This window comes from Carassius auratus, chromosome 9 (assembly GCF_003368295.1).
Source record: "Carassius auratus strain Wakin chromosome 9, ASM336829v1, whole genome shotgun sequence".
NCBI lineage: Eukaryota > Metazoa > Chordata > Actinopteri > Cypriniformes > Cyprinidae > Carassius > Carassius auratus.
Window position 1 is genome coordinate 23,154,669 of NC_039251.1, and position 19,561 is coordinate 23,174,229.

Genomic DNA, 19,561 nt, shown 5'->3' on the forward strand with positions numbered 1-19,561 from the left:
AATCATGGGCGAACTTCAATGTGGAGAATACATTAAAACATACTGTACCATTCAAGAGTTTGGGGTTGGTAAGATTTATTATTATTATTATTTTTTTTTTTTTTTAGTCTATTATGCTCACAAAGGCTGTATTTATTTGATTGAAAATTCAATAAAAGCTGTAATATCGCGAAATATTAATTCAATTTAATCTAACTGTTCTCTTTATGAATACATTTTAACGTTTTATTTCTGTGATTGCAACAATGAGTTTTCAGTGATCATTACTCTAGTTTTCTGTGGCATATGATCGCTATATAAATGCAGTCCATTTACCATTTACCATATGATCCTTCAGAAATAATTCTAATATGCTAATTTGGTGTTAAGGAACTTATCAATCTTGTCAATGTTGTGTTGCATTGTTGTGTACATTTTTGACGGTCTTTACTGTTATTTCTATACTGTTATTGATCAATTTAAAGGAATACAGCAGTTTACCCAAACATGAAAATTATGTCATTTAGCTACTCACCTTTAAGCTGTTCCAAACCTGTCTCTGTTTCTTTGAGTAAATGAGATCATTTTTATTTTGGGTGAATGCACTCTTGATGAATTGCTGAAGTGTTCTTTTTATATTTTTTTAAATGGATTCCAAACTTTTGAATGGAAGGCTATTTTTCTAAGGCTGTCAGTTTGGATCTAATTACAGATACTGAAAAATGATGCCAATATTTGCAAATAAACCCCCCTAATTAAAGAGTCAACAATTCTACAATGATGTTAAAAAAAAGTTGTTGTAGAAGTCATGCTGAGCCTCTGAAATGTGCAATTAATGCAATGACTACTTGGTAAATACCAAGAAAATTGTTCCTTGTGCTAATTGTATTTGTTTGACAACACCAGTGTACTGTACAGTAGCTACACTAATTTGGGGTCAAGTTGATCTACATATTTTGTCTATGCCATGATAAAAAATAAATAAATAAATAAATAAAAGGATTTCATGGAAACTTTCACCTAAACTGAGATTAATAAAGCGTTGAAGTGGTGTGCTTTCATATTGATCTCGTCTCATTTTGATACAATGCACATATCAACTCAAATCAATACACAGCTTGGAAGGCGACATTCAGACCAGCATGTGTGCGTGATTTGGGAGTCAGCTGCCCTCCAGCACTAATCTGTGAATAGTTCAGGCTTTGAGTTCGCGATAATGGTGCAGAGATGCAGCCAAAGCCCATGAGAACATGGGCCCAATACAGAGAAACCCCGGAGCCCTCTAATCCCTATTAGAACCTGTAAGTTTTCCTGGATGTGTATTTCCTTCCTGTCAGTGTGAGGAATAGTTCCGCCCAGTATCTTCATTAGGAGCATCATTTCCATTCCAGGTCTGTCAGGGTGGTGTGAGTGCCATCTAACCGTTCCCAGCTGCAGGTGAATCAGTGTGGCAATTAAGAGAGACAATTAGAGCCCATTCACTTCTGCAGGCTATGGGCGCAGAGATAAGCTCTAAGCCTGAGCTTAATTGGATCATTGTCTCTGCAGAATCACAAAATACTAAAGAAAAAAAAAAGGAATTAAAATGTGATTAGTTCACTGACAAAAACAACATAAATAGGTTTTTAACTTCTTGGAAAGCTAGTCATGTCTTGCGGCTTTTTGGACATTTAGTTTTACCCAAGTGGGCGAAAATATGCATTGAATTTTAGATCACATATCGCCACCACTTCTCTGCCCATGGCGCCATTTTGTGTTGGAAGATGAAATTAGATAGTCGTATGTGCCCTGACAATTAGATAATGGAATAATTACATCCTCATACTGACTGTCCTCTGCCCTAGCCATTGGCAGCTTGGAATATTATTTTCTTAATGAACTGTTTTTTTTTTGTTTGTTTTTTTATGCCCTATTGTTTTGCTGACATCCTAAAATAGTTTAGAAAAACATCTGTAATTGTGTTTTTTTTTTTTTCTTTTTTTTTTTTAATGAGCCTCTCTGTACTTAAACGTGCTCTTCATATGTGAAATCAGATACAGGTAATTGCTGAACCTGTTCTTACAAGCTGCATTTCCATTACAGATTTGTGCAATATGTTTGCAATATTTTATAAATGTTGATTAAAAAAATTGCAACTGACGACATTTCCATTTAACCAATGTCATGTGACAAAACGTCATAACGACTGGTGGTATTGCCCCTTATACACTTACTGTTGATCGGCACTTCCTAAAGACTGAGGGGACTTGCCCACTGGCAGATTAGTGTGGAACGGGGCACAGTTCGCATGAAAAATCGCTAATGTGAACGCTGTCTCCGGACCCTGGTGCGCACAGGGGTACCGAACTCGGGTGTGCACTTGTTCAGGAAGTAAAGTATCCCGCGCATGCGTAACACTGCCGATATCATTGTTTCCTCAACACACGAGAGAGCTGAGGTTGATTCCACACACTCCCAAAAGTCAAAATGAAATTAATTAAAATTAAATAATTAAATTAATTAAAATCAATTATTATACTGTGCATAATAGCACCAAAATGACGAAAAAAATTACAACTATGCTCAGTCGCGTTGTGTTCTCCATGCGTTTACCATGTGCATTTGCGATGACGTAAGCTGACTGCAAATGCACCTGAGTTCGATACAACTATTTGAGTACGAAAGCAGACCAACGCTGCGGTCGGCGCCAGGAACAATCACACTCGGGCTCGGACCACAGCAAACGAGCCCAGTGTAAAAGCCCTCTGAGTCTAACATAGCTTAGTGAATGTTCCGAATACATTTGCCTTGTTTTTGGAAGAAGAACATATCAGGTGGGGAATATCCAAAACAGAACAAGGCATCAGTTTACTGTCTGTTTCTTGTTGCTCTGTGTGACATTCGATGTAGATAGCATCAATGATTATAGCTGTTGCCCATTTGCGTCCATCATAGATATGGTGTAACACCCTATCTTCTTAAAGGGGTCATTGAATGTCCATTTTCCAAAAGTTAATATGATACTTTAGGGTCTTCATGTACATGCTTTGGTTAAAATTTCTCAATGGTAGTGTAAAGCAACACCCTTTTTATACTGTCGAAACAGCTCTGTTTTCAGCAGCTGTTAGTCAATGTTCCTTTAAATGCTAATGAGCTCTGCTAACCCTGCCCCTCTCTTCCGTGGGGTTTACTTTAGCCACGGAACTTGCTGACTAGCACATTATTAGGAAAGGCGATTTGCAAAGATTCATAAAAAACCCTTATAATCACTCCTGCAGGTGAAGCTGGATCAAGAATGACTCGGGGGCAGGGATGTCCGTTGGGGGGTCAGGTCCCCCCGGCCCCACCTCTGGCACCGGGCCTGATCACTTGGTAAAACAATGGCGGACTGATGACAGCTGACTAAGGGTGAGTCTAAGGTAAAACACCAGTGTCAATCAACAATCGTGGGAACAGCCTTGGTCTGTGTGACGTCACAGCTAAGTGTCTGAGAATGGCTTGATTTGAAAAAGGAGTTATTAATATTGGGAATTTTTATAATTATAGGCTGGATGTGTACACACACTGCCAACACACATTTTTTCAAACAACATATAAAAAAGAATTTTGCTTCCAGTAAACTCTTTAACAGGATCCAAACTACTCACACACTGATGAGGTGGCTTGCTTGCTTTTCTCCTCAAACATAATGTTCAGCTGCATTTGTAACTACATTCAGTCATTGCCTTTAGTCCTTTTTATGATGGATAGCAAACAGCATTACGATGCAATACTGTCACCTACTATGCTAAAGTGGATGGTTTATGGAATTATCATGTTTTTATTTTTACAATAATATTGATATTTAATATTTAAATATCTCTGTTATTGTCAATGCTGGTATGACACACCTACTATTTATCTAGCTTTCTTGCCATTTCTTCATCTTTTCTGGGCAGGCAAAGTTTCTGAATGGTGAATACGCTGGTGGTTGATAAATGGTCTTTTTTCCCCCACTGGATAAAAGTTTTGAATTCTAAAAGTTATAGTATGTTTTTCACAGAACAATGAACTCTTTTTATCTCCAGAGATCAAGGAAAAGTTTTATTTCCCATGATGACCCCTTTAAGTCATATAAAAAGACATCCATTTTGGCCAGAGCCTTCATTATACTTCTTCAAAGGACGTTTTCCTTTCTCTCTTCATATTGCTCTGGTCTGGTCACCGTAGATTCACCCAGTGGAGAGTGGACTGTGCTCAGTGCAAGCCAGTTGCTTTTAGGGTGCCATTTGTTATTGGTCAGCTTTATTTTGTTTTTAGTTGAAATGCAGACTCTTATAAACATTTGAAAACTGAATAATATTATTTGTATATAATTTTATATTACATTTATTTATAAATAAAAACTAATATAAATTAGAAACTTTGTGAAAATGCATACTTTTTTTACTATATATATATATATATATATATATATATATATATATATATATATATATATATATATATATATATATATATATATATATATAACAATTAATAACAGATAACAATAAATGATTTAAATAAATAAATGAATGATTAAATAAATGATTTAGTGAATTAGATGGTAATTAGGACCAACACACACAAACTCACACTCACCATAACAGAGATAATGGTGATAAATATTTAAAATATGTATAATTAGAGATAACAATTTACATCAATACCACTTACTATTGTAAAAAAAATAAAAAATGAAAAAATTATATATATATATATATATATATATATATATATATATATATATATATATATATATATATATATATATATATATATATATATATATATATATTACAATAGTAAGTGGTATTGATGTAAATTGTTATCTCTAATTATACATATATTAAATATTTATCACCATTATCTCTGTTATGGTGAGTGTGAGTTTGTGTGTTGGTCCTAATTACCATCTAATTCACTAAATCATTTATTTAAATTAATTAAACTCCTTTTTAAATGACACACTAGCCGGGTTTCCATCTAGAGATGTGAATTTATCTTGTTTGCATAATTAGAATGCAGCATAAAACATTTGTGAAAAAGCACAAACCGTTTCTATCTGGAGAGTTAAAGAGAACAAAAACGTCATTTTCTGAAAAAAATTACACTAAACATGAAGGAAAGGAGGGAGAAGCAACTGAATGTAATAATTTGAATATATAAAAAATTTGTGCCTCAGAACGAGCAGACGAAACACAATGAATGCGGTCGTACTTTGATGACAAACTTTGCTTGGACATTTGTGACCCTGGACCACAAAGCCTTAAGTGTCTTAAGTGTCAGTTTTTTTAAACTGAGATTTATACATCATCTAAAAGATGAATAAATAAGCTTGCCATTGATGTATGGTTTGTTAAAAGAATATTTGGCCGAGATACAACTATTTGAAAATCTGGAATCTGAGGGTGAAAAAAATCAAAATACTGAGAAAAATCGCCTTTAAAGTTGTCCAGATGAAGTTCTTAGCAATGCATATTACTAATCAAAAATTATGTTTTGATATATTTAAGGTAGGAAATTTACAGAATATCATCATGGAACATAATCTTTACTAAATATCCTAATGATTTTTGGCATAAAAGAAAAATGTATAATTTCGACCTATACAATGTTTTTTTGGCTATTGCTACAAATATACCCCAGCGAATTAAGAATTTTTTTGTGCACCAGGGTCACATTTCAGATTCTGTGCAACAAGATCGGTCCACTGGTTAGTCAGGTTACGTTTATGATGAGGTTATGACTTTTTGGATGCACATGGAGTAATTTATTCGGCATATGCGTTTCCATCTCCAATTATTGGCCTTTTTATTATATTTGGCATTTCCATCACTTGTTTTTCATTCGATACTTCAAAATGTGCATTAAAACAGGGTGATGGAAACATAGCTACTGATAGACCACAGATTGTGTGAGACTCAGATACGGTGTTTCACCAGGTCAAGCACTGTGAATGGCATTTGACCTATAGCTACTAGTAGCTAGTAAGGGAAAGAAATTGCGGTTTTCGCCCTTTGCCCTGCACCTGTGGCCACAACAATACACACAGGCCTTGAGAAAAAGGAAACACGTGTGACTGTCAGCAGAGCCTTTCTCTGAGTGTGTGCTTCCTTTTCCTCTGCCCTCTCAGGCTTGCTTGATAAGAGACGGGAAAAACAGGATGAAAGACAAGACAAACGGCAGTGGGGCTTTTTCTTTTTACACTTTTTCTGCCAAGGGGATTAGTTCTGAGGTGAGTTTGGTGACAAAGGAACATTGTTCACCTCATGCTCTATGAGGCTGTATGTATGCGCAGTGCTGTTTTTCCCGCTAGAGGAACCAGGTCTGGATTATACTTTTTTTTTTTTTTTTTTTTTTTTTTTTTGAGGCGTACTTGTGAGTGGGACAAGTTCCTTTTAAGTTCATGTTCAAAGGCTCATCTAATAGTTGAAACCTGATTCAAGGGAAATTAATGGCCCCACGCTCTTTTTGAAGACTGAGAAGATGGGGGTGTCCATTTCATTGGCAAATTCTGCAAAAGATTTTCCATTTTCTGTAGAGCTGTGTTCTGAGTGACAGTCTAAAACTCATTTTGCTATACAGTATCATTTCTTATATTGAGGTTAGATAATAATCTGTCAAATAAATATAATGCATCAAAATAGTGAGAGCTTAAAGTGGAGACATTTTTAACGTTATGCAAATTAGAGATGAAAAGTGGCAGGCAGATTTTAAATGCAAATGCTTTATTGGACATTTCAAATGTATTTTGGATTCTTGCATTATGGATGACTGAAGCTAAGCCAACAAAAGTTTGAGATGTAGCGCAAAGATCGCTCTTTTCAAATTGAAAATGATGCGATTGAAAGCTAAGGACTGAATGTGCAGAAAAGCACTTAATGTAATCCCCTGATAGACAAGAGGGCTATAAAGATAGCATTAAAATCAATGTGGATTTGCTGTGACAGAGAGCAAGCTGCAGATATAGTGGTCCACAGTTCTTTCAGAGACACAGGATGATCAGGATGATTCCTCCCGACACGGGCCAAATTGATATGCACTGAGAAGGGAACGTGGAAGAACAACAGGCTGCTCTCTGAGATAAGCCTCCTCGGTCCTCTTCAGATATGCATGTGTTTACCCTGAATAATTTAAGCAGTACACTCCAGCAACTGTCTGATAAAGACTGCGTATGACATTAATGAGTCTGAGCAGTCAGTAGATAGCAGTTGAAGTGCTGGTATTGGCTATTCGAAGCTTGTTGATGTGACTACTCAGCAGAGCAAGAAATAGGCCATAATGGTGGATCTCAGCAGATTTACTGAATGACCCTGATTCATATCTGAAATCGAGCAGAGAGAACAGACATGATGAGGTCAATTTGTTGTTGATTTTTATTTTATTTCATTTTTAAATTCTTTAGTCTGGGCAACCATTTGAAACAGCATTTTGCTGACAAATTTAAATGATCTTTCCAAATGTTATTTTTATTTAAATGTAAATAGAGAAATTGATGTCAAATTATCGGGGCTATTTAATTTTTAATCAGTCAATCAATTAATTACTTTTTTTAAATGGATTTTGTTAGATTTTTATCCAACATCGTTGTTTTCAATAAGTTGTTTTTTATTTTTTATGATTTTATTTTCTGCTGTTGTACTGCAGATTTCACAGTGGTGCAGGAAGCACTGCTACACATAAAAAAAAAATGAAAAAAAACAAACAAACAAACAACAACAACAAAAAAACCCACACAAACTCCATCCAGGAAGTTAGTTGCTCAGAACTGATGCTCAATGGAATCTGCAGATGTTTGGTCTGAACTATGGGGGAATTTTGAATGGGCTGAGTGGTTCTGACCCTGTGCGACCCTGAGTGTGAGTCATTGGACTGGACTCAGCTGCTTTTAAGATTTTCCTTGAGGAAACAGAGAGAAAGCATGTGCAGGAAAACGGGCAGGAAGTAGTTGTGTGTGTGTGTGTGTGTGTGTGTGTGAGTAAGTGAGTTGCTGAATGAGTTTGAAAACCAGGCTAAAGAGGACGATCTAAATCCTCTCTTGATTTACTGTCATCCTGAGATAAGTTTGCATCGTCTTGAATCCTTATACACCTTTTATAATTACTTTCATTACCTTGAGCACTTTATCTGGATTAATGGTAAGATCTGGCTAAAACGCTGTGCGTTTGTAACCCCCCCTCTCTGACCCCTGACCCTAATGAATCTTGACCTTTGAGGCTGAAGTAAACAGAGGCATTTCTGGAGGGTAGTCCAAGGTGTCTGCACTTTAAAGATATGGCTGCTGTTTCCCAGAGGAAAACAAGCAAATCGCATGCTGTTCTTCACAGCAAATTTGTATATTTTGTTCCAAGTAAAATTCTGGTGAGATCGCATATACATTTACAAAATTTGAACTAGAATTTTTACATTTCTGAAGAAAGCGTTAGTATTCAGATGTTTAGCTGTCAATAGGACTACTTAAAAATATAGATTTCATGATATAATCACTAATATATAATATAATCTATTTTTAAAATCCCAAGATTACAAATTAATCAATAAATAAATAAATGTTTGTACAGTGCATCCTGTCCTGCAGGTGTCACTGCGTTCTGTAGAATTGTGTGCTGTGAACGTGAATTCGCAGAATGTGTTGTGATTTAAAAAGTGCATGTAATAAATAATCTTTCTGTTGAGGTTTCCATACGGCCTGCAATCAAAAACAAACACTAAAAGTAACCAGGTAGTTCAATTCACGAGCAAATAGCTCTTAAAACATTATTTAAATATATCATTTAAAGCATTAACAGAGTAAATATAATTATGTATGCATCAACACAATGGGCATTATAACTGAAAATTACATTGTTAATTTATTTGATTGGTAAATGAATTGAAGCTGAAGCTGAATCTGAAGTGAATCAGAATCGAACTGTGAAATCTGTGTGGAAACCCAGCCCTAGTGGCCAGTTGCTGAAATGTTGTGATTTGTTGTTCAAAGTGTATAGCAGTGGGTTCCGAAAATAAAAAAACTCTCTATTGAAAAATTTATTTTTTAAGGGATAGTTCAACCAAAAATTAAAATTTGATGCTTATCTGCTCACCTATCTCTCAAGTGGACCATTGACACTCTATCTACAATCTCAATTAGGAGTGTCATTATCCACTTGAGAGAAAGGTGATGTTAATGCACTTATAAATCTGTGATACGCCATAAAGCAAGAAGAAGAAGAAGATGCCTCACATGTCTGCTGCTGAGAACACGCACAACCAGACGACCTCAGGAGAGCTCTAACAGTTCGGACATTGCGTGAATCAGAGGTGAAAAACAATATAAATACTTTTCAGGTTTTTTTTGCACAGAGCAATGATTTTTTGTCTTTACACATCAATGTATTGTCACGAGCCGCAGGGTTTAATTTGGCTTTTTTCTTGTATGTTTTTTTTTTTTGGGGGATTCCCATCCACTTACATTATATGACTGATAGACTACAATGGTTAGTGTTAAAAATCTGTGTTTGTGTTCTACTGAAGAAATAAAGTCACCTACATCTTGGATGCCCTGGAGGTAATCAGATAAACATAAAATTTTCATTTTTGGGTGAACTATCCCTTTAACAATAACTTAAAAACCTTTTAAAGACAGATCTACCAAGTTCCAAGGTTGTTAATTTATGCTTTTGTTGAAGCTTGAAGCTGGACAGAAAATGTTACAAATTAGACTCACAGCAAAGCAATAAAAAAAAAAAAAAAAAAAAAAAAAAAAAAATGAAATAATTGTATTAATTTGATTATATAATTAGCTTTATCTTTTTTTCCCTCCTAATTTTCTAATATTTTTGTTTCAAATAAAATTGTATAATACTATGATACACTTTGTCTCTGGTCTCTAGTTAGTTTGTTTCATAGCCTATCATACTTTAATAAATAGTTTTTTTTAAAATCACTGTAAAAAATGAATGAAAAAATAATAATACTTTCGAAAAGTGGACAGGCACTAATGCACTTTATTGATTTGTGGTTGCTAGGGTGTTTTGAGTGGTTGCTAGGTGATTTCCTACTAGTCGTTAGACTTGGGTTTTATGGTTTGTGGTATTCATTCATATTAACATGAGCCAAAGTTTAATTCTAATAATAGTAATCCTTGTCTTAGCAAGCAATGCTAATTGAGTTTTAATCCTCAGACAGTCCACCTTCAGATCTAAATTTTCCAGACTTGATTTTTTTTCTTCCTTCTTTGAGTTGTAGACACGTGCAGAAGGGTAATGAATACTATTTACAGCAAATCAGTAGCAAAGGACAGACAGATCTAGCACAGTCACTTCAGAAACAATCACAATAGATATTTGGAGAGGGTACTAGAAATGTGTTTGGGTGTGTGTGTCAGTGTGTGTGCTTGACAATCCAGTGGGGAAGTGTTTACTGTGTTGTGTTTCCACTGCTGCTTGTGAGATCATAGTTTTCCTTCCCTCTATTCTTGGAAGGCGGAAGTCATTTTACAGGGATTTCTCTCGCTCTCTTTGTCTGAGCCACCAAGAATGTTGCTTTCCTGTTTCTTTGTCAGCTGTTAAGTTCATTCAAAATGTTAAAGTGACAATGTTCACAATTCACCATCAGATGCAATCCATAAAACCTATTTTTCGAACACTCCCAGTGTGTGTACCAATAAACAAGCTTGCGCTGAATGAAGTGATATCCGTCTACATGGAGGCGGTATTGTTCCAAGCTCGTGTTAGTTAAACTACCATGTTTGCCATCATTTCCTGCTACCAGCCTGTCAGGATACAAGTATTTCCTGTGCTGGGACAACCATGAAATCCTTCAATTTATGCCATATCCCACTCCAAATACCATCTCCTCTGGCAGTTAATATAATTCTCCTCCTCCATGGTTAGGAATAAATTGCTGGCTTTTATGGGAAAGCGCTCATTGCGCCCTAACAGCAGATATTTTATATTTGAGCTAATGAAACAAAAGCATATTTATTGCCATCTTAAGATTAAAGGTTTAACAAAATGTGATCATCCCTCTTCAGACAGCAAAGGAGACATTAAATTATAGCCTAATACAAATAATATTTGTTAAAGGGCTTTTTCTTTTTCTTTGACATTTTCACCATTTTCAATCAAATTGGATATTTCATTGAGGTGGCAGTAATTTATTTATTTATTTGTTATTTTGTTTTTGTAAAATTGCTGGTGAGTGATAAAGCTAAAATTCAAGGTTATTATTTAAAGGAATCATATTTTGACCTCTTCAATGTTTATAAATTTGAAAAAAGACTCCTTTCAATTCAGCCTTCCAGTCTGCTTTTATGCACATTTATATACATCTACAGTATATGTGTTAATATTACAGTGTAAAACAACTCTTTTCTATTTTATTGTTTTTTAATGTTTTATTCCTGTGATGGCAAAGCCCTTCACTGCTTATTTTTTTTTTTTTTTTTGGATTTTTCTTCAGAATTTTTTGATGCATATAAGGTTCAAAAGAACAGCATTTATTTGAAATCAAATTTTTCTAACATTCTAAATGTCTTTACTGTCACTTGATCAATTGAATGCCTCCTCACTGAATAAAAGTATTAATTACGTTTTTATACGGCTCATATGAATATCATGGGAGACTAATATTTAATCATTCAATACCATTGCATATATCAAAGTACAGTGATATTCTAATCTGATACAATTTGTGTAAGCGTAGAGAGTGGGATCATGGGAAATTCCTTGTGCTCATGCCGCCTTCCCAGAATGCAGTCTTAAGGAAAATCCAGATTGTTTACTAGCACACAATCAAGGGGTTCATGAGAACATGTTGTTTGTAACAAAACATTGTTTTGCTGTCCCCAGCCACCTCAAGAGTCTTATAAATTCCTGATTATCTTCTGCTATCACTTCCTTAATTAAGTGACCTTTTGTTAGTCAGCATCAGTTACAGGGGTTTAGCCCTATTAAAGCAATAATCACATCAGTGGCATAATTTCCATTTAATCAACACACTAATTTTAGTACCATTGTCTCAGCGCACAAGGGCACGGGGACGTATTACATTAATAAACTTGGCATGGATGAATGTCTTCTCCGCCACCCAGACGATTCGACCCCTGTGCCAAGAGCAAAGGGGGTGAGTGGGCTGGTGAATGGAGGGGGCTGGATATGCACATTAAACTACTGACACGCATCCCGAGAGACCGAGTTGGAAATTTGCAGCCTGCAGAATTCCCTTTTCCCCCCTGATCAGCCTAGGTGAGATTATTCAGCAGTCACTGACTCATCTATTCCTACAAATTAACAATGCAATTAATTGGATTTACTCTACACATTTGACACCAGATGTGCTGTGTATCAGGTTGCCGCTGTTGAGATGAAACGTCCTGGCGTTCGAGTGTCTGTCAGGAGTAAGGCTTGCATCAGGAGGTGGATGATGCATAAATCTCACATTTGCTTTTGGTTTGAGGCGGTGACAATGTGAATTTCAATTACCGGCATCAGCTATAATAGAGCAAAGCTGATGGAGGAAATCTCACTGGAAGACATTTACAGGGCTGTGAGAATGTGCGCTAGAAGTACCTTTTCTTTCACATAATTACTCTCTAATTAACCATTAGTTATTCGATTAGCCCTTTTAATCCTTGAGTCATGGGTACGAGTTTCTAAATGGTGGCTTAGTCATTGGCAGCCCTGTGACGACTAATTAAAGGATGTGATGCACAAAATGGCCCGGAGAGAGAAGTTTGAGGAGGGGGAGGGTCATTAATTTGTTATAAAAAATTAAATTATAAAATGGACAGTTCTGGCTCGAAAATCTGATTGGATGAGTAGTTGTAAAATGGCCGACTTCACACAACTTCAGGCCTGTTGCAATAATTAAATATCCGTCTAATCGCGATAATCTGATCTAATCGCGGTTGTTTTCATGCACTGTATAGCATATATAATAATAAGACATTCCATATCTTAAAGTGAGGGACAGAATTCTATTTACATTGTTAAATTACATTTTACAGACTCCGCTCAGCATTCTAACAGCATGTCAGATTCAGTTATGACAGTCAGCATGGTAAAACTCTCTCTCCGATATGATATATTCCCATTATAATACTTTATGTGTAGATAAAGGTCTGGGGATTCCCATAAAATGACATCTTCTTGGAATTCATTGCTCTCTCATTTCTCTTCTCTGTTTGTATAGTCTGGAGTACAGTCAGAGACAGTTTATAAGAGACATGCTACTTCCTCAATCCTCCATTCAACTATATAAGGAAAATCCGTAACGGCAAAGATGGCGGTTGTGGTTGTTTTTAACAGATGATGAGCCGGGAAACATTTAAGCCTAATGTCTGGTTCCACTGACGTACGCGCACAGTTGAGGAACCCTTGCACATGCATAGTAAAAGTATAACCTGTGGGAAAAAAAGTCATAAGAAATTGTCAGCGATTTTTATCATATTTTACTGCTGTTTCTATACATGCAGGTTTTATGTCCCGGTGACCAGTGAAAGTGCAGTTGTGACTCTCTTCCCATTCATTTAGATAGGAGCCTGGTCTTGTTAGTCTGAAATAGCTGCCCGGAGGCGTTGCCAAGATGGCGGCCGAGTGATACGACTTGCCTAAAAGGACTTTTGTACAGTCCACTGTGACTTATGTTGCTTCAAGCACATCATTCTGAACCTTATATGTACAATTAGCGCTGCGACTCCATGTTGCTTCAAGTGCACCATTCTGCACCTTGGATGTGCATAAAAACTTTGTGCCATTGTGTTTGAAGCATTTCACATTATCAAAGTTTTGCACACAGAAAGATTATTAGCCTTTTATTTTTCTCTTGATTTCTATATTATTTTCATGAATGTATTTTGTAAGAATACAAATAGTTAACAGAATAAACATGTTTAAAATGTATAATGTGCACCAAAGAGTTTTTTTCCAAGCTATTGTTTTTGCTGCTAAATTATACAGTCAGCTAGTTTAATTTAAAGCTTAGATATGTTTATTCCAGTGTAGTTTTTCACTTTAATGAGGATGTGAGTATTTAGTGGATTGTTTAACAAAGGGTTTAAAAAAGAGTGACCATTAGTTCCCCAAACACAGTATTGATATTCTTTAGTGGTGTAGAAAAAAAAAAATAGCGCTGGTGTTGGATTGAAATTATGTTCGGCTTTCCAATTCCAATGAACCGTGGACACACAAAAAAAGTCATTTTGAGCCAATGTACACAGAACCATTATCACAATGTGGTGATTTCTCTGACAAAAACGGTCTAGTAATGAGACTTGGCTATTTGAAAGAACTCCACCAAAGGTTATAAAAGGTTATGACAAGACTGCGTTTCTCTCACTCGCTGTCAAAGTAATATTTCTTCTTTCTGGTCACAGGAAATGTCAGTCTGAGGCATTCAGATTCTACCATTTATTACACTTATTACATTCTTAAATAAAAATGCTCCACTGAACAGTTCTTGCATAGATATCTTACAATACCAATTTAAAAAAGAATTATGAAACAGACCAGTAACAAAAATAAATTTCATCTTCTTCCTTAATAAAGAACATTACCATACTAACATTATATCATACAAATAATAATATTTTAAACACTTTGTACAGCAAAAGAAACAATAAAGAAAAACACACAAGGAAAGAACAGAATAGAAAAACGGAGAGAAAGAGTGTGAAGATTACAGGAAGTGAGGGGGTGGAGTGTTAGTGATGTGGCGAGGGAATGAGAGGACAGTGAATATGAGGGTCCCTGCTCTAGCGAGAAACTACATGCTTCAGCCTACATATGGCAAAATGTCGTCCTACTTCCATACAGATAAATCAAGATGGCACATAACTGTTCTATTTTTTCCTTCCTTTCTTTTTCAGATTTGTACCTGCTCTACCAACTGGCGGCTGTCTGCGAGATCCATGTTTGGATAAGAGAGAGAGAGAGAGAGAGAGAGAGCACCTGTGAAAGCATTGAGGTCTGTTGTTGGCCGGTTGCTCCCTGGTTAGTGATGTCTAGGGACATTCATAGGTAAGAGGTCGCTGACTGCTGCTAACGCATAACTGCGGGATGAAGCTGAAGTGATAGAGTTTTCAGGAAGTAATTGTGGTTCTGCAGGTGCAGGGTGGGATAGACTGGGGATGGGAGGTGAGGAACGCAAAAAGCCAAAGGGAAAGACCCGGTGAAAACCTTATGTACTGACATATCAAGTTTGGACAAACACGGATACAGACGCACTTCAAGATGCAGTATATCTCAAGACAAAAAATGTGCTCACCTCTGTTTGAGAGTGACTGGGAACCCTATGGATGAGTATTTGAGTGTATATATATATATGCAGAATAGCAGACTTTATTTAGATGCACTGTTGACTAAAAAGACAATTTATGTTATGCCATGAACCTACAAGCATTTTCTACTAAGCAGAAGAATGAATTGTTCCCATGTTCTTGTGATAAGTGCATCTTGAAATGCCACTAAATGTTATGTAGACATTTGACAGCAGTGTCATTTAAACAGACTAAGCTAGTTGTAACAATGAAGAGTGTTATGCAGTGAAATGTTGTTCCAATACGGACAATAAAAATGAAAAAGTTGTCACCTCTGACCTTTTGTCATAAAATTCCCTTGTGATGTTTCAATCATCTTTTTGTATAAAATTTAAGCTGCCAAAAGCCTCTTTGAAGCTGAAAAAAGCAAACGGCTTGGGAAGGGAGCTCCACTGGAAGAGTGTCCAGATCTAGTACACCTAAAACTGTTCCCTTAGAATGTTTCCAAACATTCTTACTGTCAGGTAAAATGCTCCGCCACAGAATTATCTCCGTTTCATAGTCCTACGGAAACTCGCGGTAGATAAAGTGGTCTTCTGTACAGCTAAATCAGAATTGTGTTAGGATTGTGTGAATGATCGCTTTAAAATCGATTCCTAAAGACATTCCTGACTATAGAAGTGCTAGAACCGATGCGACTAATTCGCTGTTTAAACTTCACGTTAGGCTCTAAACTCATCCTCAACTTTGCATTCAAACTGTATTTTACAAGCTCACATATTTGAGACCAGGTCAATGGTCTCCTAGACGTTCAAGAACAAATCATAGGAAGCTGGTGTAGGGCAGAAGAGATACTGTGAGAATAAAATTAAGCACAAATGTCTCTTTCATCACCCAGCAGTTTATTTGCAAATGTGTAAATCTTTGGGCAAAGTATGCATCAGAAACCTGTGCGATTGCATGGACCGCTGCTGTCGTGAGAGTGAGATATTAGGGGTTTCAAATGGCATTGATATGTAAGGTAATATATATATCATGCTGCCTGCTAATGAATCTGATTGGCCTATTCCGTATTTATTTGGTAACGTCTGGAGCATGTTGGCAAAAAAGGAGTATTGTTTGAAATTTTGCATTTAACGTTGCTTTGCACTGTATTTAAACAGGCAGTATTTATATTTATATCTTCAGTGTTGATTTGAAGATTGGCTTCATTGTTTGTCGGTTTAAAAAATGATATGAAGCATTTTTTTTAGGTTCCTGCTGTTCTATCCCATATGGTGACTGAAAGAATAAGCAGAATCGTCATTTTGTAGAGTAAAGTAGAGCAGTGTGGAACAAACGTAGCTTCTCATCACCGCTACAAAAACAGAAATGTAACCCATTCAAAGCTTTAAAGTGGATGTGACACATGTAGAATGCTGTACACTGTCAATAATTGCTCCATTTGTGGAATTAGAGCACATCATTATGACATTGTATCATTACATCCTGCTTGCTTGCTTTACAGAAACTCATACATACAGTCGTCACATAAACAGGCCGCTTCTTGCGGAAAAAAGTGCCACAAACCACAACTGATTGTACATTAGTGGAGATGAAGCAATTCACCTCCTGTTTTGTCAATTTTGGCATGACTTTGCATTTCAATGGAGAACATGACAAGGAAATAAAAAGAAATCAACTAATAATGACAACTGATATCTAACGTGTAGTTGTGGTCAAACAGAAGTGACGGCGTTTGTGAATCTGTGTATGTGTGAGTGTGTGTGCGTGTGATAGAAGAGTTGCCTTCAGCAGGCCTCAAACCAAGAGTAAGGCACAGAACCTTCACTCATGGGCAATGTTACAATGAGAGTTTTGGTGCCAATCGTTAAGCTCTGGCGGTTCCCTGAGGGACACTCTGGGATCGTTTAGTAGAGTCTGCGATGACTACGAAACACGGGTGAGCAGGGAAACGCCCTGATTGCCATGCCATGACAGGCTTCACAACCTTGGGCACAATAATATATATTGAGTCACCCGTGATTTAGAAGCTGATTGTTAAGGGAGCTAGACCTAGGCCCGGTTTAGCAAAAAAAAAAAAAAAAAAAAATTACTTAGAGTGTGTAAACAAGCTCTCGATTTAACGTCTGACGTCTGGATGGAACGCAATCCTACAAAACAACAATTGCTAAAACCCTGCTGTGAAGATTTCGGTGCAAAACAAATAATGCTGAGAGGCAAGCTGTGCATGTATGTGTGCGAGTGTGTGTATCTGTCTGAAAGAGGCTGCCATGCAGTGTTTCATTTTAACGCTGTTCATTAACTTGGTAATTATTTTTCTACTTTTTTTTTTCTTCTTTAGTTTTTCTCAGGAAAAAGGCAAGAGCAAAGAAACCGTTCTGTCTGTATTGTGGTGTGTGTGTGTGTGAAGTTTTTTTTATGCATTTTTTCTTTTCTGCTTTTTTCCCTCCAAGTAGTTTTTTGTTTTTATGCTTTTTTTATTTTTGTTTTTGAACTTTTTTTGACTGTATGAAAAAAAGCACAGAGAACATTGAAAAAATCAGTGCAGACAATGGATACGAAACAGGCAAAGTTAATCTGGGCTGAAGCCACCAAGTTCTTTTGGATCCTGATCCCAGCAGGTGCTCCAATCTGAGAGTCAAACGTCCTGCCAGCTGTCCCACCCCCCCACCCATAATGCCTCCTCCATTGGCTTCCTCTGGGGCACCGGACTACTACGTTCTTACAAGGGTGCCAGTATCAAAACAAAGCAAAATAACTTTTTCAGTGTCAAGAGCGACACAGAAGGTCCGTGCCGACATGCTCTGGTTTGTTTTTCCCGGAACAAATCAGAGCAAAGCAAAATGAAAAACAGAAGACTTCTGTCTTTTCATACCAAGCCAGCAATCCTGATCTTTTTTTGGGGGGGGGGGGGGGGGGTTCTGTTCCCGTCTTATGCTTCAAACGTTTCCTTTCAGTGTCAGATAGCAGTCACTGAACCTTGTGCATACTGAGAAGGGCTCACAGTTCCCTCCCGTTGCCCGTGTGTGCACATTTATGCTTGTTCACAAAGCAAGTTTTTACATTTTTTTTTTTTTTTTTAGAAGTTTAAGACATTTCAGCTCAGAAGGAAAACAAACCATCTTTTTAACACTGTCTTAAAAAAAAAACAAAGGCAAGAAAGTGTCGCTGCGCATCATTTCGTTCGCCCATGAGGTGACGGGCGTGAAGAGCAGAGAAGAGTTCGCTCCTGAGCGATGAGTACGAGAAGTCAGCACACATCCTGAGCGTTGCCGTATCTTTTTGTTTTTCATTTTTCCCACGCAGAGCCTACTTCGGGGGCTGGCCGTTGCTTTTGGCCGCTTGCTCCATTGGTCACTCCTCAGAACGTATTGGCAAATGTTGTTTTCCGTGTTTGGTTGTTTGCTGTATACGACATAGCTGCAGGTTGGTTATTGTGATGTGTCCTTGGAAAAAGAAAAAGGAAGTTCCAGAAAGTACACTGAACATGATTCTCTAGTAGAACCGTTATGTTACGTGATGAATGGCATGTGTGTTTCGGTTTTATACATGTAGTGTTGAGTATCCTTTCCATGCTAATGGTTGATTTACTGTACACAAAGAGAATGACGAAAAAAAAAAACGGTGGTGTTTGGCAGTGTCTGACCTCCAAGCTAGCATTCGGTAAGGCATGGCTAATCGCTGATGAAAAGGCTTTTAGACTTTTAGAATCCAACAACGTTTGCCCACGCTGCCTCACATGTTCCTCCTGGTGACGTTTGCGGCCAGACCCCTCATGTGCACCCAAAGTCTGTTGTGAATGTTCCCGTCTGGGCAGTGCACACCTGTTCTCCTCTTCGTTCTCACTCGTTTTCTCTCACTCTCTCTCTCCCGTCTCCCTCGGCCTTAGATATGTCGCTTCATGTGCAAAGCCAAGTGATCAGACCGGGAAAAACATCTGTGAAGAGAAGGAGAGAGAGTTAGCCTGGATTCACTTAAGGAAACACAGTTATCATCGCACTAAAGAGAGACGCAGTCTGAGTTTCTTGGAAGACGTGTGGTGGCTTTGCAGATGGAACAGAGAAAACAACATTTGGCGTTTGGGGAAAAAAAACGAATTTTTAAGCATTGCCAGCTTTTTGCTCTAAAACTGGTGACAGATCGTTTCGAACGCATATCTTGCCAATGCAGTTAGCAGGGAAGTCTGTGCCGAGCCTTGCGAAAGAAATCATTTTTTGGGAGTGTGACCACAAATCACGCCGAGCCTGTTTGAATTAAGAAATTATTTCGAGGCTGGAGGTGAAATGGTATTGTTTAAACTGTGCAGCTGCATTAGTTATGTAGCACTTGAGTCATGGC

General features: G+C 37.1%; 1 protein-coding gene across 1 annotated transcript in view; it reads right to left on the reverse strand.

Moving 5' to 3' along the window:
• Positions 1–14,357: 14,357 nt before the first annotated feature.
• Positions 14,358–19,561, reverse strand: part of LOC113108777 (Krueppel-like factor 7) — a 41,296-nt gene continuing 36,092 nt past the window's right edge. Inside the window, exon 4 of the mRNA XM_026272082.1 lies at positions 14,358–19,160. Coding sequence (XP_026127867.1) covers positions 19,109–19,160 — 52 coding nt within the window. The 3' untranslated portion in view covers positions 14,358–19,108. The remainder of the gene's footprint in view (positions 19,161–19,561) is intronic.